The following is a 19,641-nucleotide window of genomic DNA, read 5'->3' as shown; positions in this document are numbered from 1 at the left end:
ACCTGGGACTCCTGGTCCCGCACCCTAGGCGGATCTGGTTCCCTTGTGCAAAGCGCTTGGCGGTTCTGAGCCGGCGGCCGCGGCCCGGTGCTTCCTCCCACCTCCTTCCATCTCTTCCTCCTTTCTCCCCCTCCTTCCCGCGCTCCCTCCCCGGCGGCCGCGGCCTTTATTAGGGATTCCGCGGCTGTCGGTCCCGCCATCCATCCTGTCCGCCGGCAATTAGGCGGCCAGACAAAGAGCAGCTTCGGATGGATGAGGGTCCCGGCGGATCGGAAATGTGAAGGGTCAGCGCTGCCGCCCGCGGCGCACCCCGCTCCCCCTCCGCATAATCACCGGCCGCCCGTCACTCAGCCGGCCGCCCGGGGAGCTCCAGGGCCGGGGCTGGGGGAGGGCGGGGGGGTGGGACTGCAGCCTAGGCGCCATGGGCAGGGCGAAGGCCGACCGACCTGCCACAGGGGCGCCCCCTGCGGGAGAATGGAGGACCGCAGGAGGCCCGAGGCACCTGGAGGAGAGAGAAGGCAGGGCACGGTGCCCCGCGATCCCTGAAGGCGGACGAGAGGACTCCTGCCTGGGGGCATCCTGTACGGATGCTAGGACTTTGGCTGCGGCGGAGAGGAGAATGGGGGCCTACGCGCCCCCTGCTGGGAGGCTGGGGGACGAAGCCCTAGGGCCTCGGGTCTGCAGAAGTGGAACCGAGACCAGGATGAATCCCCTTAGGGTCTGTAGCCTAGTGCGCCTCCTATTGGATTAAAGCGATACTGCGCTTCTGTTGCCGGATCTCTTAAGTGAAATCTAACCGGAGAACATCAAACCTAGAAAAGCTCCAAGTCTGGGCAAACCCGAAGGGAGCCAGAGGAAGTTCAAGGAGTCCGGGTTTTACTGAGGATTCTTTGGCCCTAGCTCCCAGCTGACAAATCAACATCTCAATCTGACAATTAGTAGTGGAGGTGGGGGGAGAGGGGCTCTCGCCGCCTGGGCCGCTTAGCCCTCCCGGCGGGCGGCAGAGAGGTGGGCGGTGCTGGCAGTGATGAACGACTCCGGGGGGGCCCCGGGCCCCGAGCGCGCATTCATTACTCGACTGACAGGCGGACGGCAGGCCGGGCGGGCCGCGAGTGGACGTGCCAGGAAAGAGGCAGAGGCAAGAGCAACATTAAGAGAGGTGTATAGCAGCCCAGTGCCCGGCAGCTCCCGGCTCTTCTCCTGGTACTTGACTTCCTTGAGCTCAGCGTTTTTGTTGGAGCTGGCCGTGGTCGCAGAATTTGGGTAGCGGGGACAGGGGTTTAAGCCTTCTGCTTAGGTTAGGCGAATGAAGGTCTAAAATGTCAAGAAAGTGTGTAGACAGGCTTTAAGACTAGGCGCTCCCGCCTGACCTCGGAGGAATTGTGCGTGTCTGCGCACACAGGGGTGGTGTGTTGTGACAGGGATTGATGGGTGTGGGTCGCGTGTGGGGGTCGGCGATTGTGTGTGTCAGTGTTAGGGATGTGTCGGCCTGATTTTGTCAGCGGAGGTGTAAGTGCTGCGTGTGTCTGAGGAGGAGCTGCCACCGTTCCCTGCGTGTCTGTGTCCCCCCCCCCCCCCCCCCTTGCTGTCAGCTCTCTGTCTCCACTTCTGTAGGAAACAGCAGTGTGCCCGGTGACAGCTGAGGTGTGCTGCTGGGGGTGGGGGCATAGTGTTAACTGTGAGGCTGCTGGTTCAACAACTGCTTCCTTCCACCACCTCCACCCCAAACATCATTGCTCTCTCAAGCTTCCTGAAAGCAGTGGATGCTTTTTCCAAAGTCTGGGGACCCAGCTGCTAAGTCCTGGGGAAGGAAGTGGTGACTACCAGAGTTTTCTACCTTCCACATACATGTATACATATACGCAGTCTCCATCTCATATATAGTCACTAATATAAGATGTGATCTACAACCCCTCTGGCCTCCCCAGGCTGCTGGTGGATAGAGAGGAGGAGGTAGATCTCGGGAAGGGAAAGGGCAGACCATCAGACCTCTAAGAGAGCCCACATCTTTGGGGCCTAGGCTAGTCTTCCAGGATCCTTACCTTTTGGGTTTCAGGTCCAATTACTAGTTGACACCTTAGGAGACTGTCCTAATTATATTCTAATTCCTTTCCCTAATAACCTTCTTTCTTCACCTGACTTTGTCTCCACTCTCCTTCCCCCTCTCAAACACACCAGAAGGTTGACCTTCCCATTCCTGAATCTTCCAGGTCTACAGAGCAGAGAGTTGACCTGATTCTGGGTCTCTGGTCCTCTGTTTTTGTCAATGTGTCTTTGAGCCACCTTCCCTTCGCTTACTCTTCTTTCAACATAGGTTCATAGGTTGTCTCTTGGAACCCTCTCTATTTTTGTCTCTGCACCCCTCTTTGTGTCTGTATATCTCCAGGTTTAGGAATCTCTTCCAAATTTTTTCCCCTACATTTAGGGGTCTCTCTGTTTCTCTGGGGCTTCACCCTCTCGGCATACCCAACGCATTAGTGAGGCCCATGGGGACGGAAAAGGGAGTAGAACTTCCTCCCTGCCCCCATCCAGAAGCGACTGCAACCTAAGGATGGCTAGGTAGTGCCAGGGCCCGGACATGGCCGGGTCGCTTCTCATTCAGGACACAGACACCAGGTCGATGCCCGGCTGTCCGCCCCTCTCCCCACCCCCAAGCCGCCCTCCTCCAAGCCCCCGCCCCCTCCGCCCGCCCGGAAAAGGCAAATTTGACATTTTTAAATCCCGAGCCTTGGAGGGATCGATGCGGCCCCGGGGCCCCGCCCGGGGTCGATATTCCTGATTGGGAAGCGGCCGCTGAGCGGAGCGCGCGTGTAAATCACCCGGACTGGGGGAGGGGGCGCGGGAGTCAACCGCTTCCCAGACGCTGGGAGCCACGCGAGGTCCCGGCCCGACCCCACCCCAGGGCAATGGAATGAGGAGAGAGATAGGCCTCAGACCCGGAGACAAGCCAGCCCTTGGACTCCCGCCTCCCCCGCCCATCTCTAACTCTGTGGGCCGGCTCCGGTCTCGCTTCAGCGGCCGCCACCCTCCGTTGCCCCTGGAGCCGCCGGGGAGGCCGGTGTCGGAGCCAGCCATGCGGCGGCTTCTCTCCGGCCGCTCCCGCGGGGCCTGGGCTTCGGCGGCGGCTGTCACGAAGCCGACAGGCCGGGCCGGCCGGGAAGGGGAGGGTGGCGGGGGAGAGGTGGGGGGACGGCTGGCGCGGATATGGCTCACAGTGGGCGCGCAACAGATGTTTGCGGGATTGAGGGAGAGCAAGGCGGCGTGGGCACTGCGCGGGTCTGAGCCGGGGCTGAAGGCGGGGGGGGGGGGGGGGGGGCGGGGCGGGGGCAGACCAGACCTGTCGGGGGTGAGAATCTGGCCTTCTAGCGGGGGTGAGCAGGTGCCCCTGGCGCTCAGGAAAGGCTGAGTTGGCTAGACCACCCCCCACCCCGCCTCCAGTCCGTGGACCACGGTAGCAGAGAACAAAAGATAATGGGGGTGAGAAGGCAAGTTCGGACCCCACCTACAGCCTCCTCCGCCGCTCCTGCCCTCCAAGCCTCTCATCTCTCGGCTGGAGAAACCGAGGCAGCGGAGGCTGAGAAGGGTCAGGATGGTTAAAAGCGATGTCAGCCACGAGGCTGGGGGTAGCAACCACAATTCCCGCGTGGGTCTCTGAATTCACCTACCCGCCCCGGGTCCTCTTGCGGGTAAATACACCGCCACGTTCCCGGTGCCCCCAGCCCCCGCCACCGCAGCTCAGACCCTTCCCTCCTGCTTCAGCTTGTCAGATCACCGCCCCTCCACCCCGCGTCAATCCCCACCCCGCGCCAGTTTATAGAACAACAATTTGGGGAAAACAATCCAGGCCGAGTGACGGCCCCGTAATTGTGACAAAGTGAGTGCGGGCGGCTGGAGAGCGCGCTCAGGCGGGAGCGCGGCGGGGCGAGGCGGAGGTAGGGGAGCCTCCAGTTCGCCCCCGACCCTCTCGTTCTCATTCCGGTCATCTCCCACCCCTCTCCTTGACTCCTCTCCAATTTTTCTTCTCTCGGCTCCTCGCGCCTCCCCTCGCTCGTTCCTCCATCGCTCTTTCCCTTTCCTCTCGGTGACTGCTCTTCTCCAGCCCCTGCCCCGCCGCAGCCCCTCCCCCGGTGCGCTTTTTTCCCCCTCTCGCTTCTCGCTGTCTCCTCCGCCCTCCACTTGTTTCTCCATCTTTTCCTCCTGCCAGTCGCCCTTGGGACCCTGGCCCCCAGTCCACAAATCCGCTTCTCTCCCTCCCCAGTCCCGGCTTCCTGAAGTCGAGCCCTGAGCTTCCTCCCGGGTCCCCACCTTCTGGAAGGCCTGCTCGGCCCGGCACACAGGGGTTCCTCCCGCCCCACAGCGACGGCCCCCAGGCCCAGGCGGGCTGCCTCTCCCCTCCCGCTCCCGTAGCTGCCTGTCCCACCCCTATCTCTGCGCCCGGAGTCAGTTTGTTTGTCCAGCGGCGGCCTCGGCCGCTCGAGCTGTTTGCGGAGCTTAGCGCGCCGCCGCGCAGTGCCGGCCCAATTAAGTCTCATTCATTATTCAGCGGCCCAGTGCTCCCGCGCCCAGCAGCTGGCGGCTCCAGCGTCGCTTTGATGCCCCTCCCGGCCCTGGCCCCTCCGTGAGTCCTAGGGAGCAGACATGGGGACCTGCTTTCCCTCCCTGGACCAGGAAGAGGACCGAAGGGGCTGGGAATATAGGAGGGAACAGAATCTGTCGACTGCGGGGAGGTGACAGGGGCAAGCCCTCCAGGCCCACCCCACCCCCAAGTCAAAGATGGGGAAACTTGAAGATACACGCTTTTTCTTTACAGAGGAGGAAACAGGCCCACCCCACCTCCCCAAAGCCAAGGTCACGTAGCAGGGTTGGAGCCCACGACATTGAAATGAGGGGATTTTGCATCCCACTTCCATCCCAGCACTGAGGCGGGAGGACGCCGCAGACTATTCTTCTGGTGGGGAGGTCCTCACCCCCATCCTTTTTTGCTCCTGGTTCTCTCTCGCGCCAAAGTCAGTGAGATACAGCTGACTTGGGGTTCCTGAGGGATTCTCAGGTCTCTGGCTTGGATCTAGATGTATTGCCCCTGACTGGCGGGCCTGGAGGCGGGGCAGTGAGGCAAACTTGAGGGGAGAGCCTCTCTCTGCAGCCGGTACCCTGGTGTCTCTCCCTTAGGCAAATTGGAAATGAAGCCATCCAAGGCAGTCTTGAACGGCAATGGAATAGGGAGAGAGGACTGAAGCCTGAGGTGAGGGAGGAGTCACCCTCCCATTTGTGAGGGTGCAAAGCGGTGATCAAGGGCTTCTTTTTGCTTTTATAGGCCCCCCACCCCGCCCCGCCTCGCCCTGGGCTGCGTTGCGCCAGCATCTAGACAAGGTGAGTCTGGGGATCCGCCCGACACCTCCCGTCCGCAAGCGGCAGCGCCACCTGGTGGTCGTTCTGTAGTAATGTAGGCGCTCTCGGCCTGGAGTGGGCGCTGCGCCAGCCGGGCTGAGCCTGGGGAGGAGAAATACGCCAGAAAAACCTAAAAGGAAGTTTACCCGAGAGGGCAGGCGAGTGAGCCCCAGCCTGAAAAGTGATCCCTAAGGGGCGAGGGAGGGCCTTGGGGAGGAGGGGCCTGGCCAGGACGGCCCAACTTCCGTGACACAGCAAACACTGAAAGACAAAGTCCACTTGGATGGAAGTGGGAGCGGAATGAGAGGGGCCATTTTGACTGTGGTCAAAGGAAATGTCTGATCTGGGATCCGAGGTACCCAGGTACAGCTGCTCACCCTGGGACTAGCGGGTACTGGCTGGTGGGCCTGAGCCCCACAGTATGGAGGGACCTTACAAGTTTGTCCTGGAAGGCGGTGGTTGAAATGTGAGGTGCCTGGGTCCAGGTCAAAATGTAGCTTTCTAGACCTGGAGGGAACTCAGGACCTCTTTCAAGTTTGACGTGTATCAAGATTTCTTGGTCTGGAGAGATGGGAGGCTGGAGAAGGGCTAAAATCTCTGCCAGGGGTCTGTGGGCAGCCGCAGTCGGAGTTGAGGGATGGGGGCGGGGGGGGGGGGGGGCTAGGTTGTATGGTAGGGGACTTTAAAAGTTGTTTAGGAACTTTCCAGGGATATTGTATTTTTATTCACTTTTATTCACTCACCCCCACTCCCAAACCAAGAGTCCTTCCAGGAGGTAGGTGGTCTGAGGGGAGGTCTGCAATTTAAGCTTATGCTTTTTTGTCCCTGTGCTGAGTTCTCATTTACTCAACCGAAAGCACTTATAACTATTTTCTCTAAATTTGGAGTCCCTGTGGTTGTAAAGAACAGAGATGAGATTCTAGACCTAAGAATATGGAAGAGCTACAATTGCAGGGACGCTCAGGAAGAGCTGGACTTGACTAATATTGGAAGGAGAAGTGTTACTGTGTTGGGGCCTGAACATAATGTTATGACTGCTTTTTCCCATGTCTTAGGGTCTAAGGATAACTCTGGGGCCATGACTGCCATGATTCTCACAGATGACTCCAGATTTCTGCATTCTAGGCAATGGCAGGTGCCACTGGACTTACTGTGAGACCGTTTTTCTTAGAGGATGGCCAAGAGACTCCTGATGACTTACGCCCTCTGGGCTGTAGGGGGCCCTGCTGGCCTCCACCACCTGTACCTGGGACGGGACAGCCATGCACTGCTCTGGATGCTTACCCTGGGCGGTGGTGGTATAGGCTGGCTCTGGGAATTCTGGAAGCTCCCAAGCTTTGTTGCTCAGGCCAACAGAGCCCAGGAGCAGAGGCAGAGCTCAGGAAGGGGGATACCCCCTCTAAGTCTCATTCGCTTTGTTGCCCAGATGATAGTGGGCATCTATTTTGGCCTTGTGGCTCTCATTAGCCTTTCCTTCATGGCCAGCTTCTATCTTGTGGGCCTCCCACTGGCAGTTGGCTTAGGGGTCTTGCTGGTGGCTGCCATTGGCAACCAGACATCAGACTTAAAGAACACTCTAGGGGCCGCATTTCTTACTTCACCTATCTTCTATGGCCGCCCCATAGCCATCCTGCCCATCAGCTTGGCTGCCAGCATCACAGCCCAGAAGCATCGCCGCTACAAACCTTCAGCTGGGTCAGAGACGCTCAGCGTGCGGCTCTACCGCCTGGGCTTGGCTTACCTTGCTTTCACAGGCCCGTTAGTGTACAGTGCCCTCTGCAACACAGCTGTCACCCTCAGCTCTGTGGCAGATACTCTTGGCTCCTTCTTGAGTTGGTTCAGCTTCTTCCCCCTCCTTGGGCGCCTTTTGGAGTCTGTCCTCCTTCTGCCTTTCCGAGCCTGGAAGCTGCTGGTAGGAGATCATGGCATCAGCAGCAGCTACTTCCAAGAGTGGGCGAAGCTTTATGAATTTGTTGACGGTTTTCAGGATGAGAAGCGTCAGCTGGCTCTCCAGGTAAGGTTTCTTCCCTCTCATTGCTGTCTAAGATGGCTCCAGGAGTTAGGCTAAGTCTCACTGGGGCTGGTGTGGAGGTGCTGTTTTCGTGTCTGCTGGGTCAGACCCCAGAAGGGTATCCTGGCTTCTCTGGGCTTCTGTGTGCAATGGGTGATGGTTCAGTGACTCTAATAAGGAGTGGGAAAAGATATATGTATGTTATTTTCTTTTTACTGAGGTATAATATGTATATAAAGTACACTAATTTTTTGTAGATACCTATTTAACCACCACTCAGATGAGGGTATGGAATATTTCCATAATTAATAAGGTTCCTTTGGGACTTCCCTGCCAGTCAGTGGTTAAGACTCTGAGCTCCCATTGTGGGGGTCATGGGTTCGATCCCTGGTCAGGGAACTAGGATCCTGTATGCTGCACAGCACAGCCAAAAAACAAAACAAAACAAAAAAGGAGATTCCCTCATGCCCCTTCCCAATGTATACTCCTTTCCTGGGAAAGAATCTATATTCAGACATTTATTACCATAGATTAATTTTGCCCGTTCTTGGGCTTCATATAAATGGGAATCATCCAGTGTGTACTCTTTTGTGTCTGAGGTCTTTCCTTCAACATTATGTTTGTGAAATTTACTCATACATGGGATTATAAATTGTTTTCATAGTTGTTTGATGTCCCATTATGTGAATATACCACAATTTATCTATCTATTCTATTGTCAGTGAACATTTGGATTAGCTGCTACAAACACTCTTGTACATGTCTTTGATGGACATATATGCTTATTTTGCATATATGTAAGGAGGAGACCTTGTCAAGGATGCCAAGTTCCAGGTTGGAAAATGGGCATCTGTCATTAAAAGCAAATCCTGGTTCTTGCCATGAGATCTAGAACTTGTCCATGTTTCAGAAGGTTGGAATTCTAATCTGAGGCTCTCTGCCTTTCCTGCCAGCAAGTGGAAGCCAATTCCAGCCTGGTTTAGGAAGGTAGCGAGGAGAGATCCAGGAGCCCTGACAACTTATGAGGTTCTGATTTGTTAGCTCTTGTTTCCCTAAGGCTTTTGGTCTCTCAGAGGGGGCAACAAATGAAGAAATACATGGCAGATACCGGGAGCTAGTGAAGACCTGGCACCCTGACCACAATCGGCACCAGACGGAGGAAGCTCAGAGGCACTTTCTGGAGATCCAGGCTGCGTATGAAGTCCTGAGGCAGCCCAGGAAGCCCAGGGGATCCTGGAGGTGGGAAGAAACTTCCCTTTGAGGTTGGACTGGCAGAGTTGGATCTCTTGTCCCAGCACAGCTTTGCCCAGTGGGGCATCCCAACAGTGTAAAAGAAACTGTCATTTGCAGTGTGTTCTCAGTTGCTCAGTCGTGTCTGATGCTTTGTGACCCTATGGACTGTAGCCCGCCAGGCTTCTCTGTCCATGGGATTTCCCAGGCAAGATTATTGGAGGGGATTGCCATTTCCTTCTCCAATCACTTGCAGTGGAGATGAGAAAGCCTTAAAGAGGTGAGAAAACTATTGTGATTTTGGATTTCTGAATTATTGGCTATTGTAGTCCTGACTTTTTTCTTAATCCACATAGTGAAATGAAAGACATATTATAAAACCAATAAAATATCTTTTAGAGACTAGACCACCTGATTTTACCTCTGGTATAGTGATAGATCATGGAGGAGGTTTACTTAACTTTCTTTGTTTTATGTGCAAACCACCAAGTGAGGTGATTGAAGAGAAATATAAGGGTTCTAACATTTCACAAGATGTCTTGTAGCAAAAGGGACTTGATCTTTTCTGTGGACTACCAAGGTGTAAGACTGGGGTTAAGTTTGAAAAGGCTGGAATTCTAATCTTTTCAGGAAAATATTTTAATTTCGGTTATAGGAGAACTTTTTAGAAGCTGTACTTTTCCAAAGAAGGAACAAGCTGCTGTGAGGTGGGGGATAATCCCCTCATCACAGACCCTTCTGCTTGGAATATTGTGGTGAACTTTCAAACTTTACACAAGTGGTTGGACTGGCTGAATTGTCAGGTCTTCTTGAAACTTGGGATTTGATTCTGAGCTATACACCCTGCTCCCTAGTCATTTACAGTCTGGTGGGGGATAATAACACAGGTACACATATTGAAGACTGCCTTGTTCTGTGTTTTGAACTGTGTCCTAAGAGGTATAAACAGAATGTGTTAGAAAATTGCAGAAGGGATAGATGATACTGTTTTATGGGGACTTATGGGAAAATACATGATTTTATATTTCATATGCCTTTGTGGGGACTTTGGGGAAACCCTTTGGGGAACTTTGGGGAACCAACAGCTTGAACATCTCAAGGGGGCCTTATCTCATTCCCAGTTGTAGAAGGAACAGCCCAGGATGCCTCAGTTTGAAGAGGAAGCCTGGAGATCAGGAACATGATAGTAAAATTATGTACCTTTTCTCCAGTTTTCTTTATTTGTGTGTACCAGCCTCACACTTTCCTGCTTTCCTGTTTTCTGAAAGTTAACTCTGAGTAGTAGGTGTGTTTTTAAAAAGCAGAATTACTTTGGCTTGTATTCCCTACTGAGTAAAAAAATGGCCCAATCAATTGAGAGGAATGACATTTATAGATGTTTTTTCTTTGCATCCATATATGTAAAATACTACCCAGTGAATTTATGTACTACAATTTTAAGGCCAAATTTAACTGTCACACCTTTTTCTTTTACTTTTTTGTTTGTTTTTTGTTTTTTTACTTTTCTGTTTGTATTTTGAGGTCAGAATTGCTTTTTTTGGGGTGAGCTCGGCAGGCCCGCTGTGGTCAGGTTAGTGTTTTTCCCTTGGAGAAGGAAAAGAAAGCCTGCTGCCTCCTGCCATCTACCTGAGGTAGTGGAACATGCAAAGCTCAGAGGAGCCGCCAGGGCCTGGGGGCGATGGAACAGGAGCGGGTGGCACCAGCTGGGCTGCCTCGATCAGCACTGACCACCCAGGCGGTGTCCTGAGCCCACACGGGGGCTGAGGCTCCCTGGGAGAGGCGGGCAGGCAGGCAACACCCCAGGGTCGGGGGCCCACAGGCCTGGGGGTAGGGGGCGGCGCTGGGCTCACAATAAGCAGAGGTCTGCAGGATCCCAGCCATACCTGGCCAGCATGCCAGAGAGCTGGGCAGTGACGAGCCATTCATCAGCAGGGTCTGTCTCCTACCCTCGGTCTGGGTCCTTGGGGCCTGGGGGACACAGAAGGTACTTACTAGGGAGCTGAGACTGGAAGGCTGAAGCCAGAGGCCTGGGGTCTTGGGGGCCTGGCTGGGTCTGCTAGGGGACCTCATCTTCCCTGAGGAAGGGGCTTCCTGAGCAGACTAGGAGAGGCAGCACAGCCTGCAAAACAGCGGGTTGGGCCTGGAGATCTGAGAGTAGCTACTCCGGAATGATGGGGCAGGGAGAACCTTGCCCAGAGGGATCCTTGGGGAGATGGGAGGGCTAAGTTGTTTCTTTTAATTTACTCAAATGTTTCATCATATCAAGTTATTTCTCTTTTTTTGTCAGTATTTTTTATTGAAGTATGGTTAATTTATAATATCACACTTTTAAAAATTAATTAATTCCTTTTTGGCTACGCTGTGTCTTCATTGCCGTGAGAGGGCTTTGTCTAGTTGCGATGCCTGGGCTTCTCATTGCGGTGGCATCTCTTGTGGCAGGGCACTGTCTGTAGGCATGTGGGCTCTAGAGTTCGGGCTCAGTAGTTGTGACTCACCGGGCTAAGTTGCCCTGAGGCATGTGGAACCCTCAAAGACCAGGTATTGAACCTGTGTCCTTAACCACTGGACCCCCAAGGAAGTCCTGTCACACCTTTTTAAAGTGGCCAAAAAATTGATGTATATATTTTCTTTGAAAAACACAATTTTTCAAATTGTCATGTGGGATTTTAATAAGCCATTTTCATAAGCTATTAGTAGTTTATTAACATGATATGTAGTACTACATCTGTAAAATGTAAATATATTAAAAATAGTCTATAAGGAAAAAGAGACAAAAGAGTGATTGGGGCTTTACTTGATTTGGAAAATTATTTTACTATTCTCAAATTTTCTTATGAGTTTTTGTTACAAAAATATATTTCAGTTTATTTAAATGAGAACTGTTTATGAGCAGTTTCTATTTTTCCCACATGAGCAATGCTACAGTAAATATCTTTAAACGTGTACTGGGACTTCCCTGGTGGTCCAGTGCAGGGCACATGGATTTGATCCCTGGTCCAGGAAGATCCCACATGCCTCAGGGCACCTGAGCCCGTTTGCCACAACTACTGAGTCCATACTCCCTATAGAAGAGAGAAGCCTGCTGGCCACAGCTAGAGAACAGTTCCTGCTGGCCACAGCTAGAGAAAGCCCAGGCACAGCAAGGAAGACCCAGCTCAGCCAAAATAAGTAAATAAATAAACATGTGTGCTGAGGCTTTTTGTTTTTCTGAGGCTAGGTTCCAATAAATATAGGATAAAGTAGGATCAAGCAGAATATATGTTTTAATACCTTGATTGCTATTATATCAGGTTACTTTTGGAAAAGACTAACAATCTACACTTTTACCCGCAGTACAAGTAGTCCTTTCTTTGTTACTGGTATATACTGTTACCTCTTTTCAATTTTTTGCCAAGATGATGGGTGAGAGATAGTACCCGATGACTTCAATCTGCCTTTCTATGACTTCTAGTGAAGTTCAGTATCTTCGAACAACATTTTAAAAAATTTGTTTTGTTTTGTTTGTTTTAATTTTGGCTGTGCTGCCACTGCAATGAGAAGCCCTTGCACCACAACAGAGTAGCCCCTCCCGGCTGCAACTATTAATAGTAGAACGCCCACGTGCAGCAACAAGACCAGCAAGCCAAAAATAAATAAATAAAAAGAATCTTTCCCTCTTAGTGGGAAATACTGTTTGGTTAAACCATCTTCGCATTTCATCTTTGCTCTTGTCCTAGCCTGTGAGCAGGTACTGAAATTGAGTGCTTGCCAGAATTAGGCTACCTACCTATCCACAATGGACATCTAGATATTCATGTATCTAATGGTGTAGCCCAGCCATTTTTTGAAAATAAAGAAATGGTAGAAGTCACATGAATTTGGAACCTCTGGAAGAAAATTCTGCTTTGCCACCAACCTGGAATATTATAATCACTAAGACTTTTCTGAGAATGTACTTCCTAAAGACCCTGACATAGTGAAAATCAGCTGAAAGTAGAAATTCACTATGAAATAATTATTTTTAAAAAACCAACTAAGATATTAGCAGGTGAGAGATCTTCTTTTTCTCTACCTGAGTTGATATAAATGAAATCCAGTGATGTTGTATTCTCCCACTCTTACAAATAAAAGTGTACAGAACCTTTAAAAAGTTGGAATCAAACTGAGAAAGCCTCTCCCCCAAGTATTCATCTGGTGCAGTACAGGGTCTAGAGATGACCCAGAGATGACCATCTTCCCAGAGATGACCATTCTGGCTTCTGAATTAATTGGAAATCCCGTACCTGTCCCACCTTTTGGGCATCCTTAATTGCTATTCTTTTTTTAAAATTTTATTTATTTTTTAATTGAAGGATAATTGCTTTACAGAATTGTGTTGGTTTCTACCAAACATCAACATGAATCGGCCATAGATATTTTGTTGTTCTTTTATTGCACTGAAATTTGCTTCCCTGAAATTTCTTTCTAGATCTCCCATTTCTTGTTACAAAGAACAAAAGCCATTAAGAAGCCTTTTTAAAACATATATATATATATTTATTTTTATTTATTCACTTATTTGGCTGTACCAGTCTTAGTTACGGCATGCAAATTCTTAGTTGCAGCATGTGGGATCTAGTTCCCCAACCAGGGATTGAACCTGGGGCCCCCTGCATTGGGAGTGAGGAGTCTTAACCACTAGACCACCAGGGAAGTCCCAGGAACCCTTTCTTGATAAGAGCTTGCCCTTCCCTTCATACCCCTCTAAATTTTCCCTTTTCTAGATTAAACATTGTCTTGTTTAAGGATGCACTGTAGTTTGGTAGAAAGAGGATGGATGGAGAAGTGAGAAGATAGGGTTTTCCTTCTGCCTCTTGCATGACCAGCCTGCTGACTTAGAATGAGCCACTTTACCATTCTGGGCCTCAGTTTTTTCTTTGTTAGGTGAGGAAATTGAATTTAGATAACCTTTAAGATTGCTTTCCACACTGGATTCTGGGTTTCTGTTTGGATGAGGCTTGTGTTAAATAGTTTGGTTTGACATCTCTCTGCCCTCTTGTGGACACTGTCTTGGGAAAAAAATAAAATATTTATTTGCTCAAAGAACAATATCATGGCCACCCCCCAGTCAAAAATTCACCTGTATCAAACTGTCTGTTTTCATTTATTCATGTTCTCTTTTAGTCCTCATCTATAAATGTACATACCATATCAGGGATATAATCTTATAGTTTTTCCCTTCCCTAAATCATAGGCATTGATATATATTACTAGGAAGATGTCATATGTATATATATATATATATTTTTACTGAGCTATAACTCACATACCATAAAATTTACCCTTTTAAAGTATACAATCTAGTGATTTTTAGTATATTTCTAAGGTTGTAAAGTCATCAACACTGACTCCAGACCATTTTAAACCACCCTAAAAAGAAATCCCATACCTATTACAATTCTCTCCTCTCACCAGATCCTGGCAACTACTAATCTACTTTCTGTCTCTATAGTAGTTTGCCTGTTCTGGACCTTTTAAGTAAATAGAATCATACAATGTTTCTTTTTGTGTCTGGTGTATTTCACTTAGTATAATATTTTCAGGATTCATCCATGTTGCAGCATGCATTATTATTATTCTATATTTTTACTTTTTTTCAAATAACATAATTATACTTTAATGCTATGTAATATTCCCTTATTGGGAGACATTTAAGATATATATATATTTGCTGATACATATTTGTTGTTATAAAGAATGCTGCATCAATATTTTCATGTTTCTAATTCATCTATTCTCTTGAATTATTTCAGAATAAATTCCCATGGGTGGGATTACTGGGTCAAAGGGTATGAACATTTTTATGACTGTTGTCAATATTGCTCTTAAATTGTGGTGCCCAGAACTAAATGCAATTCTCAGATGTGTTCAGACAGAACAAGGTACTGTGGAGCTATTAAGTTCTCAAGGTCTGGACAGTATATCATCCTTTATATCAAGCAGTCTAAGAATTTATTAGCTTTTTTGGAGGGGGGTGGTTTCTCATGGAGCTTATAGCTAACTAAGGCCCTTAGGTCTTTTCCTAGGCACTGTGTCTTCAAGCTGAGTTTTCATCTACTCTGGGACTTAGGAGGCTTTTGAGGACTCCCTGGCTGGAATTTAGTATTTCTTTGCTTTCTTTTTTTCTCCAACAGTGAGTGTGTGGCCCTAACAAGCCAGCAGGTCTCGGTTTATTGCAGTGTTCGATGAGAACTGCAGATGGCGCCTTAAGGCTGTCACAGGGTAAATTATGTCCCTTCACCTTTTTTCTTTTAGGATCTAGTGGTGGTACCTCCTTTAGTTCAGTTCAGTTGCTCAGTTTTGTCCAACTCTTTGCGACCCCATGGACTGCAGCATGCCAGGCTTCCCTGTCCATTCATCACCAACTCCCAGAGCTTACTCAAACTCACATCCATCAAGTCGGTGATGCCATCCAACCATCTCATCCTCTGTTGTCCCCTTCTCCTCCTACCTTCAATCTTTCCTAGCATCAGGGTCTTTTCCAATGAGTCAGTTCTTCGTATCAGGTGGCCAAAGTATTGGAGTTTCAGCTTCAGCATCAGTCCTTCCAATGAATATTCAGGACTGATTTCCTTTAGGATGGACTGGTTGGCTCTCCTTGCTGTCCAAGGGACTCTCAAGAGTCTTCACCAACACCACAGTTCAAAAGCATCAGTTCTTCAGCCCTCAGCTTTCTTTATAGTCCAATTCTCACATTCATACACAACTACTGGAAAAACCATAGCTTTGACTAGATGGACCTTTGTTGGCAAAGGAATGTCTCTGCTTTTTAATATGCTGTCTAGGTTGGTTATAGCTTTTCTTCCAAGGAGGAAGCATCTTTTAGTTTCATGGCTGCAGTCACCATCTGCAACTAAAGTACCTCCTTAGTCGGTTCATTACCAGAGTTCAGTCCCCTCCTTTTGTTGGGAAGGTTAGAGAAACCATGAACATCAAGTTATGTATGTTTTGTAGATGTAATTTGATCTTTTGAGAAACTCGGGAAATCTCAGAGCTTTGCTTGAACACAAATTTCATGCCCCTGCTTTGGTTTTTGAAGTTCATACCCCGAGAAGCTGACTTTTTGGCTTCTCTTCATGTTCCTTGCCATCTCTTCCTCTTAGTGGCAAGGGATTGAAACTTGTTCAACTAACCGGTTTTGTTTGTTTTGCTCAGGTGGGTTCTGAACAACAAATGCAGAAAATTTACATAGGGTTCCAGCTAAATGAGGTTGCATTTCAATAATTTATTGCTTTCTTCATTTTCATATTCCTTTTCTTCCCAGTTCTCTTCTTTATCCCCACCTTTCATCCATCTGCTACTTGTGAACTATTATATTCATAATTTTCAGCAAGACCTTGGATTTTTTGGATTTAAACTTCACTGATAAATTTCAACAGAATAGAGCAGTGCCCTTTGTGGGAAAGTTGGAAGGGAATGATTTTAAAACCCATTCTGTGCCAGACCTTAATTCCATTTGGGGATAAGAAGGGTTGCCAGGAACATCCTCTGCTGGGCACTGACTAACTTAGCGTGAGAGCCTGGCTTTGCAAGCATCACTTAAAGGGACGTTTTTCCAACCGTCAATAGGTCAGGCACCTTTCAAGTGAATTACTGTCAGGAAAGGAATGGGAAGCGTATAGAGGAAATCTAGGTGTCTTCTATTCATATATTTCCCGGTCACAGATCTGAGGGCCATTGAGGCTCATGTTACTCCCCCGCTTCTCCTTCCTACCTGTAATCACCAGTTTGAACTTGGCTTCTCTTTAAAAAAAAAAAAAAGATTAAAAATTATTTATTCATTTCCGGCCGTGCTCGGTCTTTGTTGCTACACACAGGGCTTCTTAAGTTGCAGAGGGTGGGAGTGGGGCTACGTTCCAGTTGGGGTGTGAGGGCTTCTCATTGCAGTTGCTTCTCTTGTTGTGGAGCACAGGCTGTAGAGTGCAGGCTTAGTTACCTTGCAGCTTGTGGAATCTTCCCGGACCAGGGACAAGCCTGTGTCCCCTGCACTGGCAGGTGGGTTCTTAACCAGCGGACTACCAGAGAAGTCCATTGGCTTCTCTTGCTACCTTCCCTTTCATTCCTGGGGTCCACAGTAAAGAGTGTAAGTTTACTGCTTTTCTATGTAATTTGAGTTGAAAAACACTTGCTCATTTTATATTGTGTGACTGGGAACTCTGCCTCTTAGCAGTTGACTTTTTTGTACAGCCAAGAGACTGATTACTTCAGACCCATCTCCCTTCAAACTCTAATTCTTTGCCATCAGTGTGTTTCTTGTTCTCATGTTCATGTCTTTGCTGATGTCTTCTGTAATTCTTTTTCTCCTCTGCTAATCCAAATCTTTATACTTCTTTTATGATCCAGCTTAAGGTTTATCTCTAAATGATGCCTTCACTGATTAGGTCCATCTCCAGTAATCTTTCCTCTTTGAATTCCTTCAGCATTCTTGTCCACTTTGTACTGTTCTATCAAGCATTTTCTTACATGTTGCCATATAATCATTCTGTATCTCATGTTGTTGTTCAGTTGCTAAGTCGTGCCCAACTCTTTGTGACCCCATGAACTGCAGCATGCCAGATTCGCCTGTCCTTTACTGTCTCCTGAAGTTTGCTCAGATTCATGTCCATTGAGTTGCTGATGCTATCTAACTATCTCATCTTCTGCCAACCCCTTCTCCTTTTACCTTCAATCTTTCCTAGCATCAGGGTCTTTTCCGATGAATCAGCTCTTTGCATTGGGTGGCTGAAGTATTGGAGCATTAGCTTTAGCATCAATCCTTCCAATGAATATTCAGGGTTGATTTCCTTTAGGATTGACTGGTTTGATCCCCTTGCAGTCCAGGGGACTCTCAAGCATCTTCTCCCGCACTACAGTTTGAAAGCATCAATTCTTTGGCACTTCTCCTCCTTTATAGTCCAACTCTCAAATCCGTACATGACTACTTGAAAAATCATAGCTTTGACTATATGGGACTTTGTTGGCAAAGCGATGTCTCTGCTTTTTAATACACTGTCTAGGTTTGTCATAGCATTCCTTCCAAGGAGCAAGCATCTTGTAATTTCATGGCTGTGGTCACCATCTGCAGTGATTTTGGAACCCAAGAAATTAAAATCAGTCACTGCTTTCACTTTTTGCCCATCTATTTGCCTTGAAGTGATGGGACTGAATGTCATGATCTTAGTTTTTTGAATGTTGAGTTTTAAGCCAGCTTAAAACTGGCTTCACTCTCCTCATTCACATTTATCAAAAGGCTCTTTAGTTTCTCTTCATTTTCTGCCATTAGAGTGGTATCATATGCATATCTGAGGTTGTTGATATTTCTCCTGGAAATCTTGATTCCAGCTTGTGATTTATCCAGCCTAGCATTTTGCATGATGTACTCTGTATATAAGTTAAATAAGTAGGGTGACAATATACAGTCTTGTTGTACTCCTTTCCCAAAAACTTTCAACCAATCCATTGTTCCATGTCCGGTTCTGTTGCTTCTTGACCCTCATACAGGTTTCTCAGGAGACAGGTAATGTGGTCTGGTATTCTCATCTCTTTAAGAATTTTCCACAGTTGGTTGTGATCCACATAGTCAAAGGCTTTAGTGTAATCAATATAGATGTATATGTTTTTCTGGAATTCCCTTGTGTTCTCTATGATCCAACAAATGTTGGCAATTTGATCTCTGATTCCTCTGCCTCTTCTAAATACAGCTTGTACATCTGGAAGTCCTTGGTTCACACACTGCAGAAGCCTAGCTTGAAGGACAGAAGGACTATCTTCTCTCAAAGCAAGTAACAGGACATTTACTAAATATGCTAAATTTCTGTTTAAGGAAGTTTGGGTTTCTTGAGCATGAGCCACCCATTCTTTTTGCTTGGCTTTGCAATAGACCTTCCTCTCCTACAAACAAACGAACCCCTGCTATTTAACAATTGAGGCTTGATGTCCTTGTTTGTTAAATGAGGACAGTGATGCTTGCCTCACAGGGATGTTGAGACATTCAAATGAGATGTGCTGAGGGCACTTTATAAACCCTAAAACATTTTACAGAGGGTGGCATTATCACTTTTTAAAAAATGGTGACAGACTGTATAGATGAAAGAACATGCTAAAATTCCATGAATGAACTTACAGTAAAGCAGTATTACTTATATTTTCCACACATAGAAACACATTCACTAAGGATCAATTTCAAGTTTTTAATGAACCTGCAACTGAGTGTTTCAAATCTGAGTTTTGAAATTAGGTTCAAAACTCAAATCTGAGGTTCTGAAATTGTCACTAATTTTGTGATATAAGGATTCAACCTTTGATAATTTAAGGCTCTAACATCTGATACACAATTGAATTTGGGTATGTTACCCATGTCTTTGAACCTGTTTTGTTATCTATAAAACAGGAAATTCCAACCTAATCAAATCCTTCTAGTAGAATCTTATAGAATGGATGTTCAAAGAAACATTAATCCTACACAGAAGTCTCCTGGGTAAAAAAAGTTTCCTTGGGGGAAAGCTGCATACTATATACTGCATTCCTTTCAATATTAAAAAAACACATTACCATATTAAATGCTCTTGGAAGGAAACCAATTTATTTTGAATTTTTCAAAATTAATTTTTATTGGCATATAGTTGCTTTATAATAAACCAATTTATTTTGATTTTACCAAGACTTTCCCAAACTCATTTGGACCTGGAATAGTGTTTTTAGATAACATCTATTCAGCATCCACAAAACTATGTTTCTAAGACACACAGTGTGGACTACCAACATGAATATTCTTAGGTATCAGAGGTAGTCCAAGCAAAAGGAAAAGTATACCCTGATGAGATATTCTCTGCTGGTCTTCATGCTTGTTGTGGTTTGTGGCATCAGCTTTAGTCATCAGAGACTTTAACCTCTTTTTTTTTCCCCTAATAAAAACATGGAATCTGACAATCAGTCACTTTGGATATAGAATATCGACTCAAAGAAAAACATGCTAAAATTTCTGATCACAAGGGTCTATTGGAAAATATATTAAA

General features: G+C 47.6%; 2 protein-coding genes and 1 non-coding gene across 4 annotated transcripts in view; 2 read left to right on the top strand and 1 right to left on the bottom strand.

The window, feature by feature from the left end:
- The first annotated feature begins 5,614 nt into the window (after nucleotides 1–5,614).
- Nucleotides 5,615–9,034, top strand: DNAJC22 (DnaJ heat shock protein family (Hsp40) member C22). 2 transcript variants are annotated; one of them, XM_061128491.1, is made up of 3 exons: nucleotides 5,615–5,751; nucleotides 6,444–7,402; nucleotides 8,457–9,034. In XM_061128491.1, the coding sequence occupies exons 2-3, from the start codon at nucleotides 6,563–6,565 to the stop codon at nucleotides 8,658–8,660; spliced, it is 1,044 nt and encodes a 347-aa protein (XP_060984474.1). In that variant the 5' UTR covers nucleotides 5,615–5,751; nucleotides 6,444–6,562; the 3' UTR covers nucleotides 8,661–9,034. The 2 variants fall into 2 exon arrangements, with proteins under 2 accessions (XP_060984474.1, XP_060984482.1); XM_061128499.1 differs by having other exon boundaries at nucleotides 5,624–5,751; nucleotides 6,514–7,402.
- Nucleotides 5,650–19,641, top strand: part of SPATS2 (spermatogenesis associated serine rich 2) — a 168,901-nt gene continuing 154,909 nt past the window's right edge. The window contains exon 1 of the mRNA XM_061128460.1: nucleotides 5,650–5,751. The gene's annotated coding sequence lies outside the window, so the exon portion shown is untranslated. The remainder of the gene's footprint in view (nucleotides 5,752–19,641) is intronic.
- Nucleotides 13,227–13,300, bottom strand: TRNAG-CCC (transfer RNA glycine (anticodon CCC)). The gene has a single exon. It is a non-coding gene; the product is annotated as a tRNA-Gly (tRNA).

The sequence above is a fragment of the Dama dama genome, chromosome 3 (assembly GCF_033118175.1).
Source record: "Dama dama isolate Ldn47 chromosome 3, ASM3311817v1, whole genome shotgun sequence".
Lineage (NCBI taxonomy): Eukaryota > Metazoa > Chordata > Mammalia > Artiodactyla > Cervidae > Dama > Dama dama.
Note: the sequence above shows the minus strand (reverse complement) of the source record. Positions and strands in the feature narration are given on the sequence as shown.

Bases quoted from the DNA above. Each gene is read 5' to 3' on its own strand.
- DNAJC22 (XM_061128491.1), top strand. From the start codon at position 6,563: ATGGCCAAGAGACTCCTGATGACTTACGCCCTCTGGGCTGTAGGGGGC. The intron at 7,403-8,456 runs GTAAGGTTTCTT...TGTTTCCCTAAG, and splicing joins AGCGTCAGCTGGCTCTCCAG to GCTTTTGGTCTCTCAGAGGG.